The following is a 15,539-nucleotide window of genomic DNA, read 5'->3' on the forward strand; positions in this document are numbered from 1 at the left end:
AAGGAAAATGAGGCCAAGAAAGATAAGGGGGTTTGTCAAAACTGACACAGGCAGTTAGTGGGGAACCACAACCCAGTTCTCCTGACTCCCAGATCAGACATCTTCTTACTATACAAAGCTGCTTCCCTTCTCCCTCACTTTACCATCTCATACAATCATCTACAATAACTTTTCAATGCATTTCAAATGCAACTCAAACTCCAGCCTGGAATTCAAAATCCCACATAATCTGAGTCTATTCTTCCTATCTAATTTTACTTGCTACTATTCTCCAACCCATACTGTCCATTTCAGTCAGGCAGATCTCTTTACCCACTTTGAATATAAGAAGTTCTTTCCTTCCCTCAGAATGCCTTGCTGTCTCTTTCTCACAGTCCCAGTCCTACCCATCCTTTATAGGTCCCCTTTAAATCATACTACTACAGCTTGCTTACCTCTTCTCATTCCTGACCTCTCAAGAGACAACATTGCATCACATATTGTGCTCTAATTCCAGCATGTTATATGTTAATAACGTCTACCCAACTAGACTATGCGTTGTGAATTGAACTGTTACTAATAGTTCAAGTGAGTTTGTGTATCAGGAGTCGGCAATAACCAATACTGCTATTTACTTATCAACTCTACACTTTTTTTTAGCTCCACCAAAAGAAACACAAATATTCAGTTTTATATAATTCTCTGTGTAAAGTATATTTTCCGTTATGGACAGATATGGTGAGAAGTTAGCTAAAAAGCTAAGTGTATTCTGTTTGTTCAAGTGGTCTAGGTTATTGAATGTTTTGCTGACCTCAGTTCAGCTCTTTGTGTAACTGGCTAAAAACTTAACCTTTGTACATCATTTGCATCTAGTATCATATTAAATATTCATTAGAATCCTGAGAGGCAGACACAGACATACTGTTATTTTCATTCTGCAGATAAAGAAACCAGGGGCAGTTAGGCGGCGCAGTGAATAGAGCTCTGGCCTTGGAGTCAGAAGGACCTGAGTTCAAATTCAGCCTCAGACACTTAACACTTATTAGCTGTGTGACCTTGGGCAAGTCACTTAACCTCATTGCCTCACCAAAAAAAAGCAAAAAAAAAGATAAAGAAACCAGGACTCACAGAAGTTGTCACTTGTACAAGTCACAAAGGTGGAAAGTGTTGGAAGTAAAAACTGAATCCAAGCCTCTCCTAAGTCCAGTTTTTTCCCATTAAACCACACTGCTTCAACTAGTAATAAATGTTTACACTCGACGCTTAAAAAATAGACCAAAGGCTCCACTGCTCTCTGCATACATGAAGAAAGTACACTAGTTTCATGGAATATGAATGATTATATTATGCATTTCCATTGCGTAGACAAGGTTCTCTATGAAATAGGGCTGGACATCTTCCGGCTCTAATAATATATGATCTATTAAAAAAAAAGTCTCTGAATTATTCCAATAGATTCAATCCCCCACTAGACTTTCAAGCTCCCTATTTACTACCTAGCTGAGTACTTTTCACACATTTAGGAACTAGAAATTCATTTCATTATTCTTTCAAACAAGAGAACCACGAAGGTAAAATATAATAGGAAAAAAAACCAATGCAAAATATTTCAAAACAAATATAAATGACTTCTGACTCTGTTCCACCATTTCTCTTTATTAGATGGCTTAACTAACAATAAAGTATATTTGTTTTCTTTAGTTATTGGTCACCAGGCATTCTATAAAAAAAATGAATGCACTTAAGAGAAGGTCATTTTTTCCTTGTTCTATCAATACCTGGAAGTACCAGAACTTACCACATCACTAGCACTGGAGAACTCATTATTAACCAGACTTTCAAGGGCCATCCATCGAACTGGTCTATTTTCATTGTCCCCTAGACAGTGATAATCCATGGGGAATAAGTCTCTAGATAAGGCATTGTCAGTGATCTTTACCTGAAGTGTATCATCAATGCTGAAAACAAAAAAGGAGACAATAAAAAGACGAATCATGGTTATCATTTAAATATACCTTTGTAGTATATGTCACAAATCCAGGGAATATTAATTATTAATTGATGACAACAGCATAGTACTTACACACAGTTTCTAGCAGCCAGATCTTTGTGAATGACCTCTCTTCTTGCCAAATAGCTCATTCCACAGGCAATCTGAATAGCCATATGTACTAAGTCTTGCTGGGAAATTGCCTGTGATTCACAATGGTAATGTCAATAATCAAAATAAAATACCTACAGTACAACTCGTGCCTTCCTCCCTTCATATTACTCCAGATCTAAATATTTCTTTCCACCTACAGACTCATTTCTAGAAGCTAGACCTTGACTATAAATTTCATTACACTAGGTAATATATTTCGATTGTTAAAAGTATTTAAACAGATATCTTCTTCCGGTTTATAAACTGCATCAGAAATGAGTCAAATGATCACTTTGACTTTGAGGATAATGGGAGAGAAGATGGAAGATTTACAACTCTCTAAGAAATATACTGTTAAAATGTTTTCAAGGTGCTACAAGATCTCTCTATTAACAAAACTTCAGAGTTCTCCTGAGCTCACTGCAGACTGTTATCAAAAACTGGCTCTCAGTGTGAGTAGATCAAACAACTAACAGTTCATCTTAGAACAACACAAGTAGGGCTAAAAACAATATGTAGATAGATAGATGTACATATATCTAGATATATACATATATATGTATATGTGTATATAAATGTGTCTATAAATCCATAAATATGTACATAATTCCCTAAACATGTGTATAAATATGCATATAAATAAATCCAATTATATTATAGAAAGCTGTCCATCTACACACTTTTTATATGTATATAAACCTATGATACAGATAAGTACATCTATCTATAATTTTTTTATGCTCTATCGTATAAAGACTGTAATCTAACTTTCTAATACAACTCAAACTACGGTCATAAGCAATTACGTTTGTAATCTTGAGCAAGGAACTCTGAACTCTGTATCCTTATCTGTAACAAAGGGAAAAAGGTAACATTTTCACAGAAATGTTATAAAAATTATTGCCAATGTGTTAAAGGGTTTTAAACTACAATGAATAAATGTACTTTGGAAATAAATTCAGCAAAATCAGCAACAGTTTTTTGGGGGGAGGGTAAACATTCCGGTCAAGTCAGAGGAATCATAATTCATTTTCCTTCAGCCTGCCAGGTTTTTATCTTCTTTCTTCAATGCTTTTGATTTCCCATTAATTATTCTACATTTATAAGTATTTTTTCACCTCTTCCAAGGATGTTAACATAAATTATTCATAAATAAAAGACATTACTGGTATTGGGCAAGTTTCTCTTACCTGAGGATTGTTGGCCTCTACTAATTTGCACTGTCGTAAGAACAATTTAAGGTTTCCCCAGTTCATATATGGCAATAACACCATGGGTTTTTCTCCTTCTTCTATACAAACATGAGTGATAGGAAGCAGATTTCTACAAAATGGACACAAAATAGGAAGGAGAAAAACAAGTAAAATCCAAAACCTCAGTTATCTATTTTAACAAATGGGATAAAAGTAAGGCAAAAACAATCTGAAAAAAAGTATTATGACTATAAACAGATACAGTATTGAAAACAGGCTTTAAAATATGGAATTTAAGCCATTCCTTAAAATAAAACACCTCAGCTAAACAGTAGAATTTCTCCCTCATTATCTTGCAAATTGATTTTCTTGAACAACAGCCTGATGTAACTGGAAGAGAAATGAACTTGAGCCAGAAGATTTGGGGTTGAATACTTGCTACCTGCTAGCTTATACAAGCTATTTTTCTCCAAACCTGTTTCCTCATCTATAAAATATGGAAACTCCCTCCATGGTACAGTTAAGCAATTTGTCCTTAACTTATAATCTTAAGAGAATTGAGTGGACAACTGAAAGGTTAAGTAGTTTGCCTGCTCCTAGTCTCACAAGCAGTACATCTCAGTCAGAACTTGAACCCAGATTTCCTGGATTCCAAAGTTGGCCCTCTACTCTCGAAGACACACTGCCTTTTAATGCTACTGTAAGAATTAAATTTTGAATGTGGACCAAAAGGGGCTATTTTAGAAACAGTTTTCTAAATCTAATTTGCCTGTTATCTGGAAATTGAAATAGGAAGGCCTGGCTGATAGTAGATGTCTTTAAATAGATGTTTTACCATTTTTCTTTTTTCATGCAAATACCATAATTTTAATTCCAAATCACTAGTTGTTGTACAAAACTGACTTCCTTCAGACATGCATCCCCATTAAAGTTTTGGTTCTCATACCAAACAATTTTGTAGCACACGGAACAGAATGGCACTGATCTTTGCTGCTACCTGATGGGTTCAATAGATAGTCAAGGCATTATTTGATCAACAAGTATTAAGCACCCCTAATTCTAATTAACTCTTTCTCTGCCTCCAAACCAATCTTTGTCTGCTCATACTAAGTAAAACATACATTACCAGGGCTCAGGGCAGGTAACAGAGTAATAATCTTCATAAAGCACATCTTCTCACTAACTTGCTCAAAATCCTTCAATGGCTTACCCCTTGAACATCAAATAAAGTCCAAACTATGTAGCATTCAAATAGACCCAACCTATCCTTCCAGTCTTATCAAAAAATTTTTCTTCTATACCATAGCCAAGATGGACTATGTTCCCTGCTTCCCAACCACAATTAGCATATCCCTATCTCTGTGTCTCTTGTGTTCTTCCCTCTACTAGAATGCTTTCCCCCTTACTTCACCCATTGAAATCTTACTGTATCCTCCAAAAGACTAGTCTAAATGTTATGTTCTCCACGAAACTTTCCTTTTTCTCACTCCAAAGTTACCATGATTTCTTAATTACCAAATTAGATGGACTATTCTCAAGCCTTATCCTTCTTGACACTGTTGACCATCCTCTCTTCCTGGATATTCTTTCCTGATTAGCTTTTTGTGACACTATTCTCTCTAACAGTTGTCTCCCTAATCAGTCTGCTCCTTCTACAGTTTCATGGTCTTAAGCCTCATCCATCCCTTGCCCACTAACTGTAAGTATATTCTATGGCCTTAGGTCCTCTTCTCTCTATACCTTTTCCTTAATGAGCCTCTTTTATCAGTTTCCAAGGACTTGATTATCATTTCTATACAGATGACCCCCAGATCAACAGATCTAGCTCTAGCCTCCTTTATTTTGGCTCTAGCCTCACATCAATTATCATTTGGACATTTTGAACAGGATGTCCTCAACATTCTTCAAATTCAACATGACCAAATGAATACCTTTTTCTCTCAAAATTCATTCCTCTGCCAAACCTCCCCATTTCTTTTAAAGACATCACCATTCCCTCAAACATCCAATTATGAAACTTCAGTAACATTTTTGTCTCCTTTCATTTCATTCCACTGAGCCTACCATATCTTGTCATTTTTATGCCTGTAACATCTCTCACATCCTTCTTCTTCCCTCCACTCTCACTACTCTAGTTTCAAGCTCTCACCATCTCTTGCTCGGACTATTACAACAATCTCCTAATTGGTCTCCCTACCTCAAGACTCTCTTCATTTTAATACATCCTTCATTTCCTATAGTGAAGGTAGGATCATATCACTCTCCCACCAAAACTCTTGAGGTTCCCTATTCCCTTCAGGACCAAATATGAACTCTGGCATTTAAACCTCTCATAAGTAGGCTCCAAACCATCTTTCCTGTTGTATTATATATCCCCTATCTTCACAAAATCCACAATCCAGTCAAACAAGGTAATTTTTGCTGCTAAAGAATAGAAATAAGAAACTATAAAAAGCTGGGAGTGGTGATAAGAAATTCGGCCACCTATACAAAATTGCTTCGGCAAAAACCACATCAATGACATGCTGCTGATAGGATGTTTTCTTGTAATTTAAAAAACTTGCCTTTAAGGTATTTGGCATGTTATTAGCATGCTATAACATGTTGTTAGCACAGTTGTATCATGTTGTTGGCACATCATAGAATGGTGTTAACATGTTATAGTGTGTCATGATGTTAGCATGTTATACTATGCTACACTGTACTGTATCATATACTATACCATACTACCATGTTATGTCACATTGTAGCATGCTACATCATGGTGTTAGCATGTCACAGCATGTTGTTAGCATGTCACAGCCTGTTGTTAGCACGTTATAATGTGCCGTGTCATGTTGTTAGCGTATTATGCTACACTGCACTGTACTTATCATACCATGTTATACCACTTTGTAGCATGTTACGCCATGCTGTTGGCGTGTTGCTGCATGTTATAACATGTTGTTAGCACGTTATAACATGTCACAGCATGTCATAGCACGTTTTTAGTGACTTCCATATTTTGAAAGTTTTTCAATACATTCAGCTTGGAGATGATTAGTTTTTGGTACAGTGATAAGTACTAAGTTTTTATGAATTGATATTGTATCTGACTGTAAACAGTTTGATCTGTAAATATATTCAAATCATTTAAAACAAAGTATGTTACTGGTCAGGAGTAAACTCTATTTAAGTACAGAAGAAGCAAACAGGAATTTAAGACTATTATCCCTTGGAAATGGGGGCATGAAATTAAAAAGTATTAAAGCAGATGTTAACCTAGAAGAATAAAAATAGCTCTCAAAATTTTATGCACTGGGATCTTTTAGATCATTTTTGTCTTTTACATAAGTAACCAAAAGATGCAAATACATTATATGCAGCACTTTTAATGCAAGGAATGCTTTTTTGCACTTAGTATCTCTGTCTTTAAGTTCATTCATTAAGGAAGAATGAAACTGTCAAGTTTAGAAAAACAGTAGCATTACCAAGAAACAATAAAAGTGAAATGACTGCTTTGAGAGGGGCAATGACTTGTAGCAGGAGGTGCATTGGAATGGGACTGAAGTAGTTTAGGCTTCTCTCAAAGCTATTACCAAGCTTTGAGAGAAATCTTTGAGAAAGCTCTTTACGTAATCACTCAATAATGGCTTCATTTTTTTAATCTGTATAAAAAAAGTATACTAATTAGTTTTAATTGAAAGTAAATCAGAAGTCTACTGAAAGTTCTGTATGCACTCTCTAGATATACACATACATACATACACACATGACAGCCAGATAGCAGCTAGCTAGATAAGAATTCTCTCCAATTATCTTTGCCCCTAAGTCCACATATCCTGCAACCTTTCCTACTTCTGTTGAGGGAGCCACCAATCTTCTAGCCACACAGTTTCATAACCTCCTCATCCCTATATCCTATCAGTTTCCATGTCTTATCAATTATAGCTCCACATCTCTCATGTCCCTCTCCTTCTCATTCACATGGCCACCATCCTAGTTCAGATTCTCATCACTTCTCTTCTGAACTACTTCAATATCCTCTTGAAGGATCTCCCTGATTCCTATTTCTCTCTTCTCCAATATGCAGATTTAATAAGATAATCTTCCTAAGGCAGAGGTCTGACCTTGGTAATCCCCTGGTCAAAAAGCTTCAGTGGCTCCCTATGGCAGTTAAGATATACAAAATCCTCCACCAAGCACTAAAAGCTGTAGCGGATGAAAGATGGAATGACTGAGGAAATAAAGGTTCAAGCATCTTAATTTATTAAGCAACGCATGCTGACTATATAAGAAATTGGGACCGGACTTTCTCAGCTTAGAGTTGGACCCCAAACACTGGGAGAGACAAATTTGTATTCATTAAAAACAATTAATCAAATAAGACCAATTAATTAAAAGAAAACAATTAACCAGTACATAAAATTAGGTAATCTGATTTCTAACTGGAGGAAAGATTAGGGACTTTCCAAGTTGCGAAGGGGAAAGCAAACATGTGCAATTCCTTGAAATCATAAAGAGGTGTCCCACTCCCCCTTCTATCCCCCATCCACAAGATCTGTAGTCAATCAAAGGAACACGGAAATAATAACTGATTGACCAGTACAAGGCCAGCAACCCAGACATATGGGTTGTGTAACTGTAAGAGAAATCTTTGTATCAACCTTTGGATCTGACAGGGTTTCTGGTCAGCATAACTTCGGTCTTTATTTAATGGTCTCTAAGCAGCAAGTAGAGGTGGTCCATCTTCCCAGACATCCAGAGCTAGGTTCAAAACAATTCAATAAAGTTTTCTCACAATTTCTATAACTGAATAAAGTTTCCTCACAAGACAGAAATTGGACTAGACCCATAATTGAATAGAAAGGGAACTGAGCTAGCTCTAGAACTGAGTCACAAGATGGAGTCAGTGTTGTTCACTCAATTCCCACTACCACTTGCTGTTCTAACCCTCTCAATTCCCACAAAACCATGTATAATCTTTCCAGACTTTAACTACTTGCATTTTCCATTTCAGTCACATCAGCAAGCTTACAATGTCTTGCACAGACACCCCTGTGTCTGTAATACAATCTTTATTCACCACTACCTCTTAGAATCTCTAGCTCCTGTGCCATCCACTATGGGAACCCTTCCAAATTCCTTTTGTCTCATATTTCTGGTGCAGAGCATAATGGCTACTTTATAGAAGATACTTAAGAAATACTTACTAAATTGAATTGGAGTACAGAGTATTATTAGCACTGGGAAAACAGAGAAATATAGATTAAATAACATATGCTCAATTTTAGCCTCAATTTTTTCCCATCTGTAATTGTTTTAGCTGATGTTACATACTGTTTCTTATTGAAAGCAACAGTGGACTTTTCCACTACTATGGGTTAACATATACTGAAAGTATACCTCAACCAACCAATCTATCAATCAACTAAACTAGGAAGAAGACAGTCTTATAATCTATAAAAATGTGCATGCATACTGCAGAAATATGAGCTGGTTATTTTATTAAAGCCTTTTGGTCTCTTTACCTTTTCATTTACATATATCCTAGTACATATTTGCTATAGTTTTTGACATACCCATCAATAGCATGTCTAATTACATTAACAAGGGTCATAAAGTGATTTAATAGTATAATCAAAACATTAGACATATGGAATGAAACCAATTATTAGATATATATCAGGGAGAAATGGGGGGGTTCTATAAGGAAAAGAGAAAAGATATTTTCTTTATTGAAAAGAACAAGGCAGCTTTATAGACTATCAGTACTCATTTATTAGCTTACATGTGATAATACAGATGAGAGGCAGAGTTTCTGGGTACTTAATAATCAATTCATTAATCAGGCTAGTTGATAATCAATAAATTGATGGCCAAGATCCCTAATGGAGATACTGAATGCCTTAATATAATTTTATAAAAGGGGAATGCCCCTGATAGATGAAAATCAATCCTGATTAGTGAACAATTAATGAGGGAGTGGGTATAGTAAAGAGGAGTTGAGCTAAAAGTCTTCAGCTGTGAAGTATGTGCTATTATTGTCCTCATTTTACAGTTCCATGAAGAAAATGAGGCTGAGAGAAGTTAAGTGACTGTAAAACCAACATGTTATCCAGTGCAAAAAAATCACAGTAAGTTATAAGCAAAATCACAGGATTTGTAGTTCAGGCTTTCTTAGCTCATGCAGGCTCATAATAGGCTCTCTTAGCAAGTCAGCAAGTCAGTAGCTAAGCCTGGATTAGAATATTTTCTTTTCGATGCTGAACACCACCTCTACAAAGCTAATCAATAACACATTCATTCTCTAATTTTTGTTATTGGTTTGGGTTTGTTTTTTGTTTTTTTGTTTGTTTTTTGAAACTAGGATATTAATTAGCTTTGGTGGGCCCATTACTTCCTATCCTCTTTAGCAGAAATTCACAAACATTGTTTAGCATTCCCAGGAGGGCAGTCACATTTTCATTATACTTTTTTTTTGGTTTGCAAATTTTCCACCAATTTGACAAAGACATGTTCAACATACCCGAATATACCACAGAACCATAGCTATACAGTTGAAAGGGGCCTCATGGATCTAGTCCAACCCTTTCTTTTTACAGGGGAGGCAAGTGAGCACAGCGAGGAGAAGTGTACTGATAGCAGGGTGGGAGTCAAAAACAGGTCTCCTTATTCTAAATTCAGTACTGTTTCCATTACACTACACTTGCTACTATATATTTCATATATCCCTGACTTCTTATAATGCAACATTCCCTGACAAAGAAGATCTATAGGTCTTTTATATTAACCTATAAAAAGATAATTTTAAAATAACAATATCTCAGTTTAAGGTTAACAAAACATATTTCTCTCAATAATTCTATAAGATAAATTGTATTATTCCCATTTTACAGATGGATAAGAGAAGCTAAGATTATCCAATCACAACATGATTCAAACCCAGGCTTTGGATTCTGAATTAAACATTTCTTTGTATTATGTCATAATGCCTCTCTAGCCACATTTTTTTTTTGGGGGGGCGCTAGGCAATGGGGTTAAGTGACTTGCCCAGGGTCACACAGCTAGTATGTGTTATGTGTCTGAGGCCGGATTTGAACTCAGGTCCTCCTGAATCCAGGGCCGGTGCTCTATCCACTGTGCCATCTAGCTGCCCCCTCTAGGCACATTTTTAAAACTATTTTTTTTTTGTCCTGATGTTTTCAAGGTTCTATGACATCCCTTAAAAATTCAGTATCTACTAAAAAATCACACGAAAAGGAATTTCTTCTCACCTGTGGTGAAGACCTCGGAGCTTACAGCTTTCAGTGAGCATCATTGTCACTTGAATTTCAGAAGCTTGGTCTAGAAAAAGAAAATAATTTTGAACAATAGTACTAGATACATAATTCAAATCCATTACTGTAATTTTCTTTGAAAATTAGAAAACACAGAAATGATTCAATTCAAAAATAAAATTTCAATAAACTTTAAAGGAAATTATTAAATCAAGTTTTATTTAAAACCCCATGACAATAATCAGGACTTGTCTAAACACTGAGATAATCACTAAATAAATTCATTCCACTAACTTTTATTTTATTTTTTGCTTCTGAGTTCACAGTTTCAGGTGCAAAATAAGCAAAATAATTTGGGAGCACAATGCACCTAATTTTAGTAGAACCTCTAAGATACTCATTCATAGGTATTACTGAATGGAAAAGAGGAATTTCAGTTGTATTGAAAAGAAAATTTCTGCCAAGTAAATTTTGTCTTTTTGTTAACTTCCATTATAAAATTAAAAAATACAATCCAATTAAAAACTATTGGTCCACTGACACACATTCAACACACACCTACACAAAACATTAACATCATATCTACAAAAAAGATAACTCAAAAATAATTATGTTCAAAATACCCTCATCTGTAAAACTGGGATAATGATAGTACCTACCTCTCAGAGTTGCTGTGAGGATAAAATAATATCTGTACAGTGTTTTGCTATTATTACTACTACTACTACTACTACTACTACTACTACTACTACTACTACTACTCTTCCTCCTCCTCCTCCTCCTACTACTACTACTATAGTCAAAATGAGAAACAGCAAGGCAGAAGATAAAGGGCTGGTCCAAGAGTTACTAAGACATGAGTTCAAGTCCTGCTTCTGTTGACACAAACTAGCTATGCCAAAACAGTTCCACACATTTAACCTATCAGTGCCTCAGACAATTCTCTTAAGACTCAAAGTAAGAGACAGTTAAGATCAGACACAGAGACTTTCACAATGGAAACCCCTCTCAAATGTCTGTTGGCATATGTGGTTTTTTCTTAAGTTGCTAATGCGTGATAACAAAATTTGCTGTGACTTTATTGACTATTCCGTTCTCTGCTTAATAACATAGGGTCAAAGAATTATAGATCTGGAACAAACCCCATAAATTATACATTCCAACTTTCACTTTACAGATGGGGTCATTGAAGAGAGACAGATGGGACTTAAATCCATTTTATACCATTATGCCTGCCTCTTTTCAACTGATGACTCAATTTCTCTGATAGCCATATCCTCATTTAGGGTTGTTAGATTTTAGTAAATGTGGTGAGTGAGAATAGTTGTTGGACACTGAATGAGAGAGTTTAGCTATAATACGATGATTTTCTTGGCACTCCAGAGTGTAGCAGAAACAGGTAAAAGACAAGGCACAAGATGTCAGCAAAAAGAATCCCGAACCTGAAGCTTAGGAGTAGGTTATTCTAAACAACAACAAAAAATTAAGTAATATCTGAAGCTCTATTTAGTGAATTTCTGTTAAGAAACTATACTTGGATTTAAAAGAAAAAAAAAGAGGGTAAAGGCAGAAGCGTGAAGAGGTTGTTGTAGTTTTTTCAAATCTCTGAGAAATATTTTTACCTTTTTATTAATGAAAATGTTCCTCTTTAAATACTGTAATCAGCAAAACTAAAAAAAAACTTTACTTCTAATTTATTAAGTATATATTTTGCTTATGGCATATTCTTGGAGTAAAGGGGGGTGGGAAGAGAATTAAAGTAATTACCTCATAGACTTATAAAATGTTGGACAAAGCTGGAAGAAACCTCAGAAATCAGAAAAGTAAGGCCCAGGGAAGCTAACTGACTTGTCCAGGCATACTCAAGTACCCAATAGCTGGGGTGGGACTAGAATAAAGATCTTCTGGGGCAGCTAGGTGGTGCAGTGCATAGAGCACTGGCCCTGAAGTCAGGAGGACCTGAGTTCAAATCTGGCCTCAGACAAAACACTCACTTACTAGCTGTGTGAGACCCTGGGCAAGTCACTTAACCCCAATTGCCTAAAAAAAAAATTAAAAAAAAAAAAGAATAAAGATCTTCTAACACCCAAGACAATACATATATACAAAATGGAGTAACAAAGACTAGGAGAGTCCTAATCCAATGGTTCTCAACCTTTCTTTGCTCATGGAAGAGCAAACACTAGGAAAACAAAGTACTCTTTGCTATAAGGAGGAATAGTGCATTGAATGCTAAGTTGGCAACACTGGAAGAGAATCAAGAGACTCCCACAGGTGCAGCGCCCTTTGCCAAGAGCAGCTATTTTCATTGAGATCTTTGCTAGTTCAAGGATTTTGAGGTTACTGCATATGTGTAAAAGGTAAATTTTATTTATTTTGTGAATACTATACTTACCATTCTATGTATGCTGGATGAGTAAAATTTATATTTATGTTAAATAAAAATTTATGATTTTTTTTCCTTTCATCTGCAATAATACCCCAAACTTTATAGCATACATGCTACATGCAGCACAATATCTGAGAAATTTGGTCCTAATCTCACCAAATTTACATTCTAATTGCACTGACATGAGTAAAATTATGAATTTATGAATAAAATTATAAAAAGCCAAATTCCAACCCTGCTAATCCAAAAAGCCAAAATAAGATAGTTCCTTCTGAAGTATTTTTTCTGAAGTATAAGGTACCAATAAAGACCATATATGGACAACACATGTGATTTCAAGGCAAGGACTCTTGTCAGCTCTACAAAGACTGATTCAAAAAGGGCTACTTAGAAAAGATAAAATCTCAGTAGCACTTAACTGAGTGACATCATATCTTCAATAACTTTAAGGAGAGTACACTGCAGTTTAGTCAATGCCCTTCTTCTTTGTCTGCTACAAAAACGACAACAATATTTTAGCTAAGGACTCACTGTGCTTTCGCTTGTTTCCTTCCAGTTAAGGAGGAACATTGTAATTTATAGGAGTAAGTCACAAAAAAGGAATGAGTGACTACTTTTCAAATACTCACGGAAATACAAATCTTATCTTAAGAAACAGTCCTAGTATCCACATTGTATTTTCTTATCAATATTATTTCCTTTTTCTCCCCTCCCCCTAGCTACTTCTGTAGAGAAATAAACTAAAATCAAAACCCATTCAGAACAAGCCAAGTGGCAGCAGAAGTTTTTTAGAGAATATCTACAAGTACCAAATGAAACGAGAAACTTTCTTTAAAAGTTGTCTAAAATAAAATCATTGTCTCAAAGTCTTACAAAATGATAGAGGTGAAAGGAATCTCAGAAATAATTAAATTTTAAAGTTACTTACAGAAGCATACACTGCTAGTCAGTAGCAGGGTTGAGATTAGAATTTAGGTCTCCTAACTTGTATTATAACATACTTTCTGCTATACTGCAGTGTTTTATTTTTGCCAAAAAACAACATAAATAGAATTATACATGAATGAGCTGTGGGTGTAGAGGTGAAGGATCTAGGTTGGAATGCTCCCTTTCTACCTACTAGCTGTAATTGACCAGGCACAATAATTGGGCATAAATGCTAAGCAGTTCCTGTAATGATTATAGTTGGTGTTACTTTTAAGTGAAAGGCTGACTGGGGATGAGAGGTGATAACTATAGTGTATAAGCTGTTTTAGGATATCTCTAAAGAGCACTGAAATTAGTGTCTTCCTTCTCCAAAGAGAAGAACAGTTCAAGTCTAAGAGCTATCATTTCATGGGGGGGTGAGGGGGGCCAGCCACTTCCTTAGTTCGAAAGTTCACAGAAAGCAGAGCTAGAAGGGCTATCACTCATTCACTAGCTTGTATAAGAAGGGGATTGATAACCTCCAGCGGGAAAAGAGGAGGGTAGAAGGAGATGAGGAAAGGCTTTGTAGAGAAGGTGGTGCTGGAGCTGTATTTTCTCCAGGACCCAGGTGCCACCTTGGGTCCAGTCCTCATCACCTCACACCTGCACTACTCTAATGGCCTTCTAATTAGGCTCCCTGCCTTACGTCTCTTCCCACTGCAACTCAGCCTCTATTCAGCTGCCAAAATGATTCTCCTGAAGCTCAAGTTTGACCACATTATCACCACCACCACCACCACCACCACTCACTACTTCATAAACTCTAGTGGCTCTCAATTACCTCTAGGATCTGATATAAAATTCCCTGTTTGGCACTGAAAAAAAAACCCTTCCCAAATTGGCTCCTTTGTACCTTTCCAGTCTTTCCTCCCCTCCACATCCATTATTATCATACAGCTATGCTGGCTCCTTGGCATTCTTCACACACAATACTCCATCTCCCAACTGTCTGAACAACAAGCCTAGAATACGCTCCCTCTCTCCCTCTGACTCCTGGCTGCCCATCTTCCTTCAAGACATCTCAAATCCCATCTTCTGTAGGAGGCTTTCCCTGTTCATCCTCCCCAACTCCCCTACTGCTGGTACCTTCTCTGTAGAAGTGCTTTCCATTTATACTGTATACATCTTTCATGTATACAGTTATTTGTATGTGTTTTCCACCACCCAGAACGTTAACTCCTTAGGGGAAGAGTCCACATTTCTTCCTTTCTTTGTCTCTCCAGGGCCAGTGCCTAGCACACAGTAAGTGCTTAATAGGTGCTTGATGACTGATAACCACTAAATCTGAGATGTCTCCAGGACAACAAGTTTGAAATGTCCAATAGGTAATGAATGGGTGATGTGGAACTGGAGCTAAGCAGAGAGACTGGGGCTAGATATACAGATTTGATAGCCACCTGCACAGAAATGAGAATTAGGTCCCAGGAGCAGATGAAGACACCCAGACAGAGAGTGGAGATAACAGAAGAGGACGCAACTCAGTGCCTTGGGGAACACCCATAGCTAAGAAGCATGTTAGAGAAGCCTAAGTAGTGGTCCACCAGGTAGTACAAGAGTCAGGGAGAGTACCATGAAAACCTGGAGAGAAGAGGAAGGTCTACTGTGTCAAA

The 15,539-nt window shown here is 36.4% G+C and overlaps 1 protein-coding gene across 2 annotated transcripts in view; it reads right to left on the reverse strand.

The window, feature by feature from the left end:
- Positions 1–15,539, reverse strand: part of RYK (receptor like tyrosine kinase) — a 113,142-nt gene that overhangs the window by 28,471 nt on the left and 69,132 nt on the right. For both annotated transcript variants that reach the window (XM_020986079.2, XM_078146761.1), the window contains exons 10-13: positions 10,572–10,641; positions 3,313–3,445; positions 2,063–2,172; positions 1,778–1,937 (exon numbers count right to left, since the gene is read on the reverse strand). In XM_020986079.2, coding sequence (XP_020841738.1) covers positions 1,778–1,937; positions 2,063–2,172; positions 3,313–3,445; positions 10,572–10,641 — 473 coding nt within the window. The remainder of the gene's footprint in view (positions 1–1,777; positions 1,938–2,062; positions 2,173–3,312; positions 3,446–10,571; positions 10,642–15,539) is intronic.

This window comes from Phascolarctos cinereus, unplaced genomic scaffold (genome assembly GCF_003287225.1).
Source record: "Phascolarctos cinereus isolate Bilbo 61053 unplaced genomic scaffold, phaCin_HiC Scaffold_726;HRSCAF=1367, whole genome shotgun sequence".
In the NCBI taxonomy this organism is placed as follows: domain Eukaryota; kingdom Metazoa; phylum Chordata; class Mammalia; order Diprotodontia; family Phascolarctidae; genus Phascolarctos; species Phascolarctos cinereus.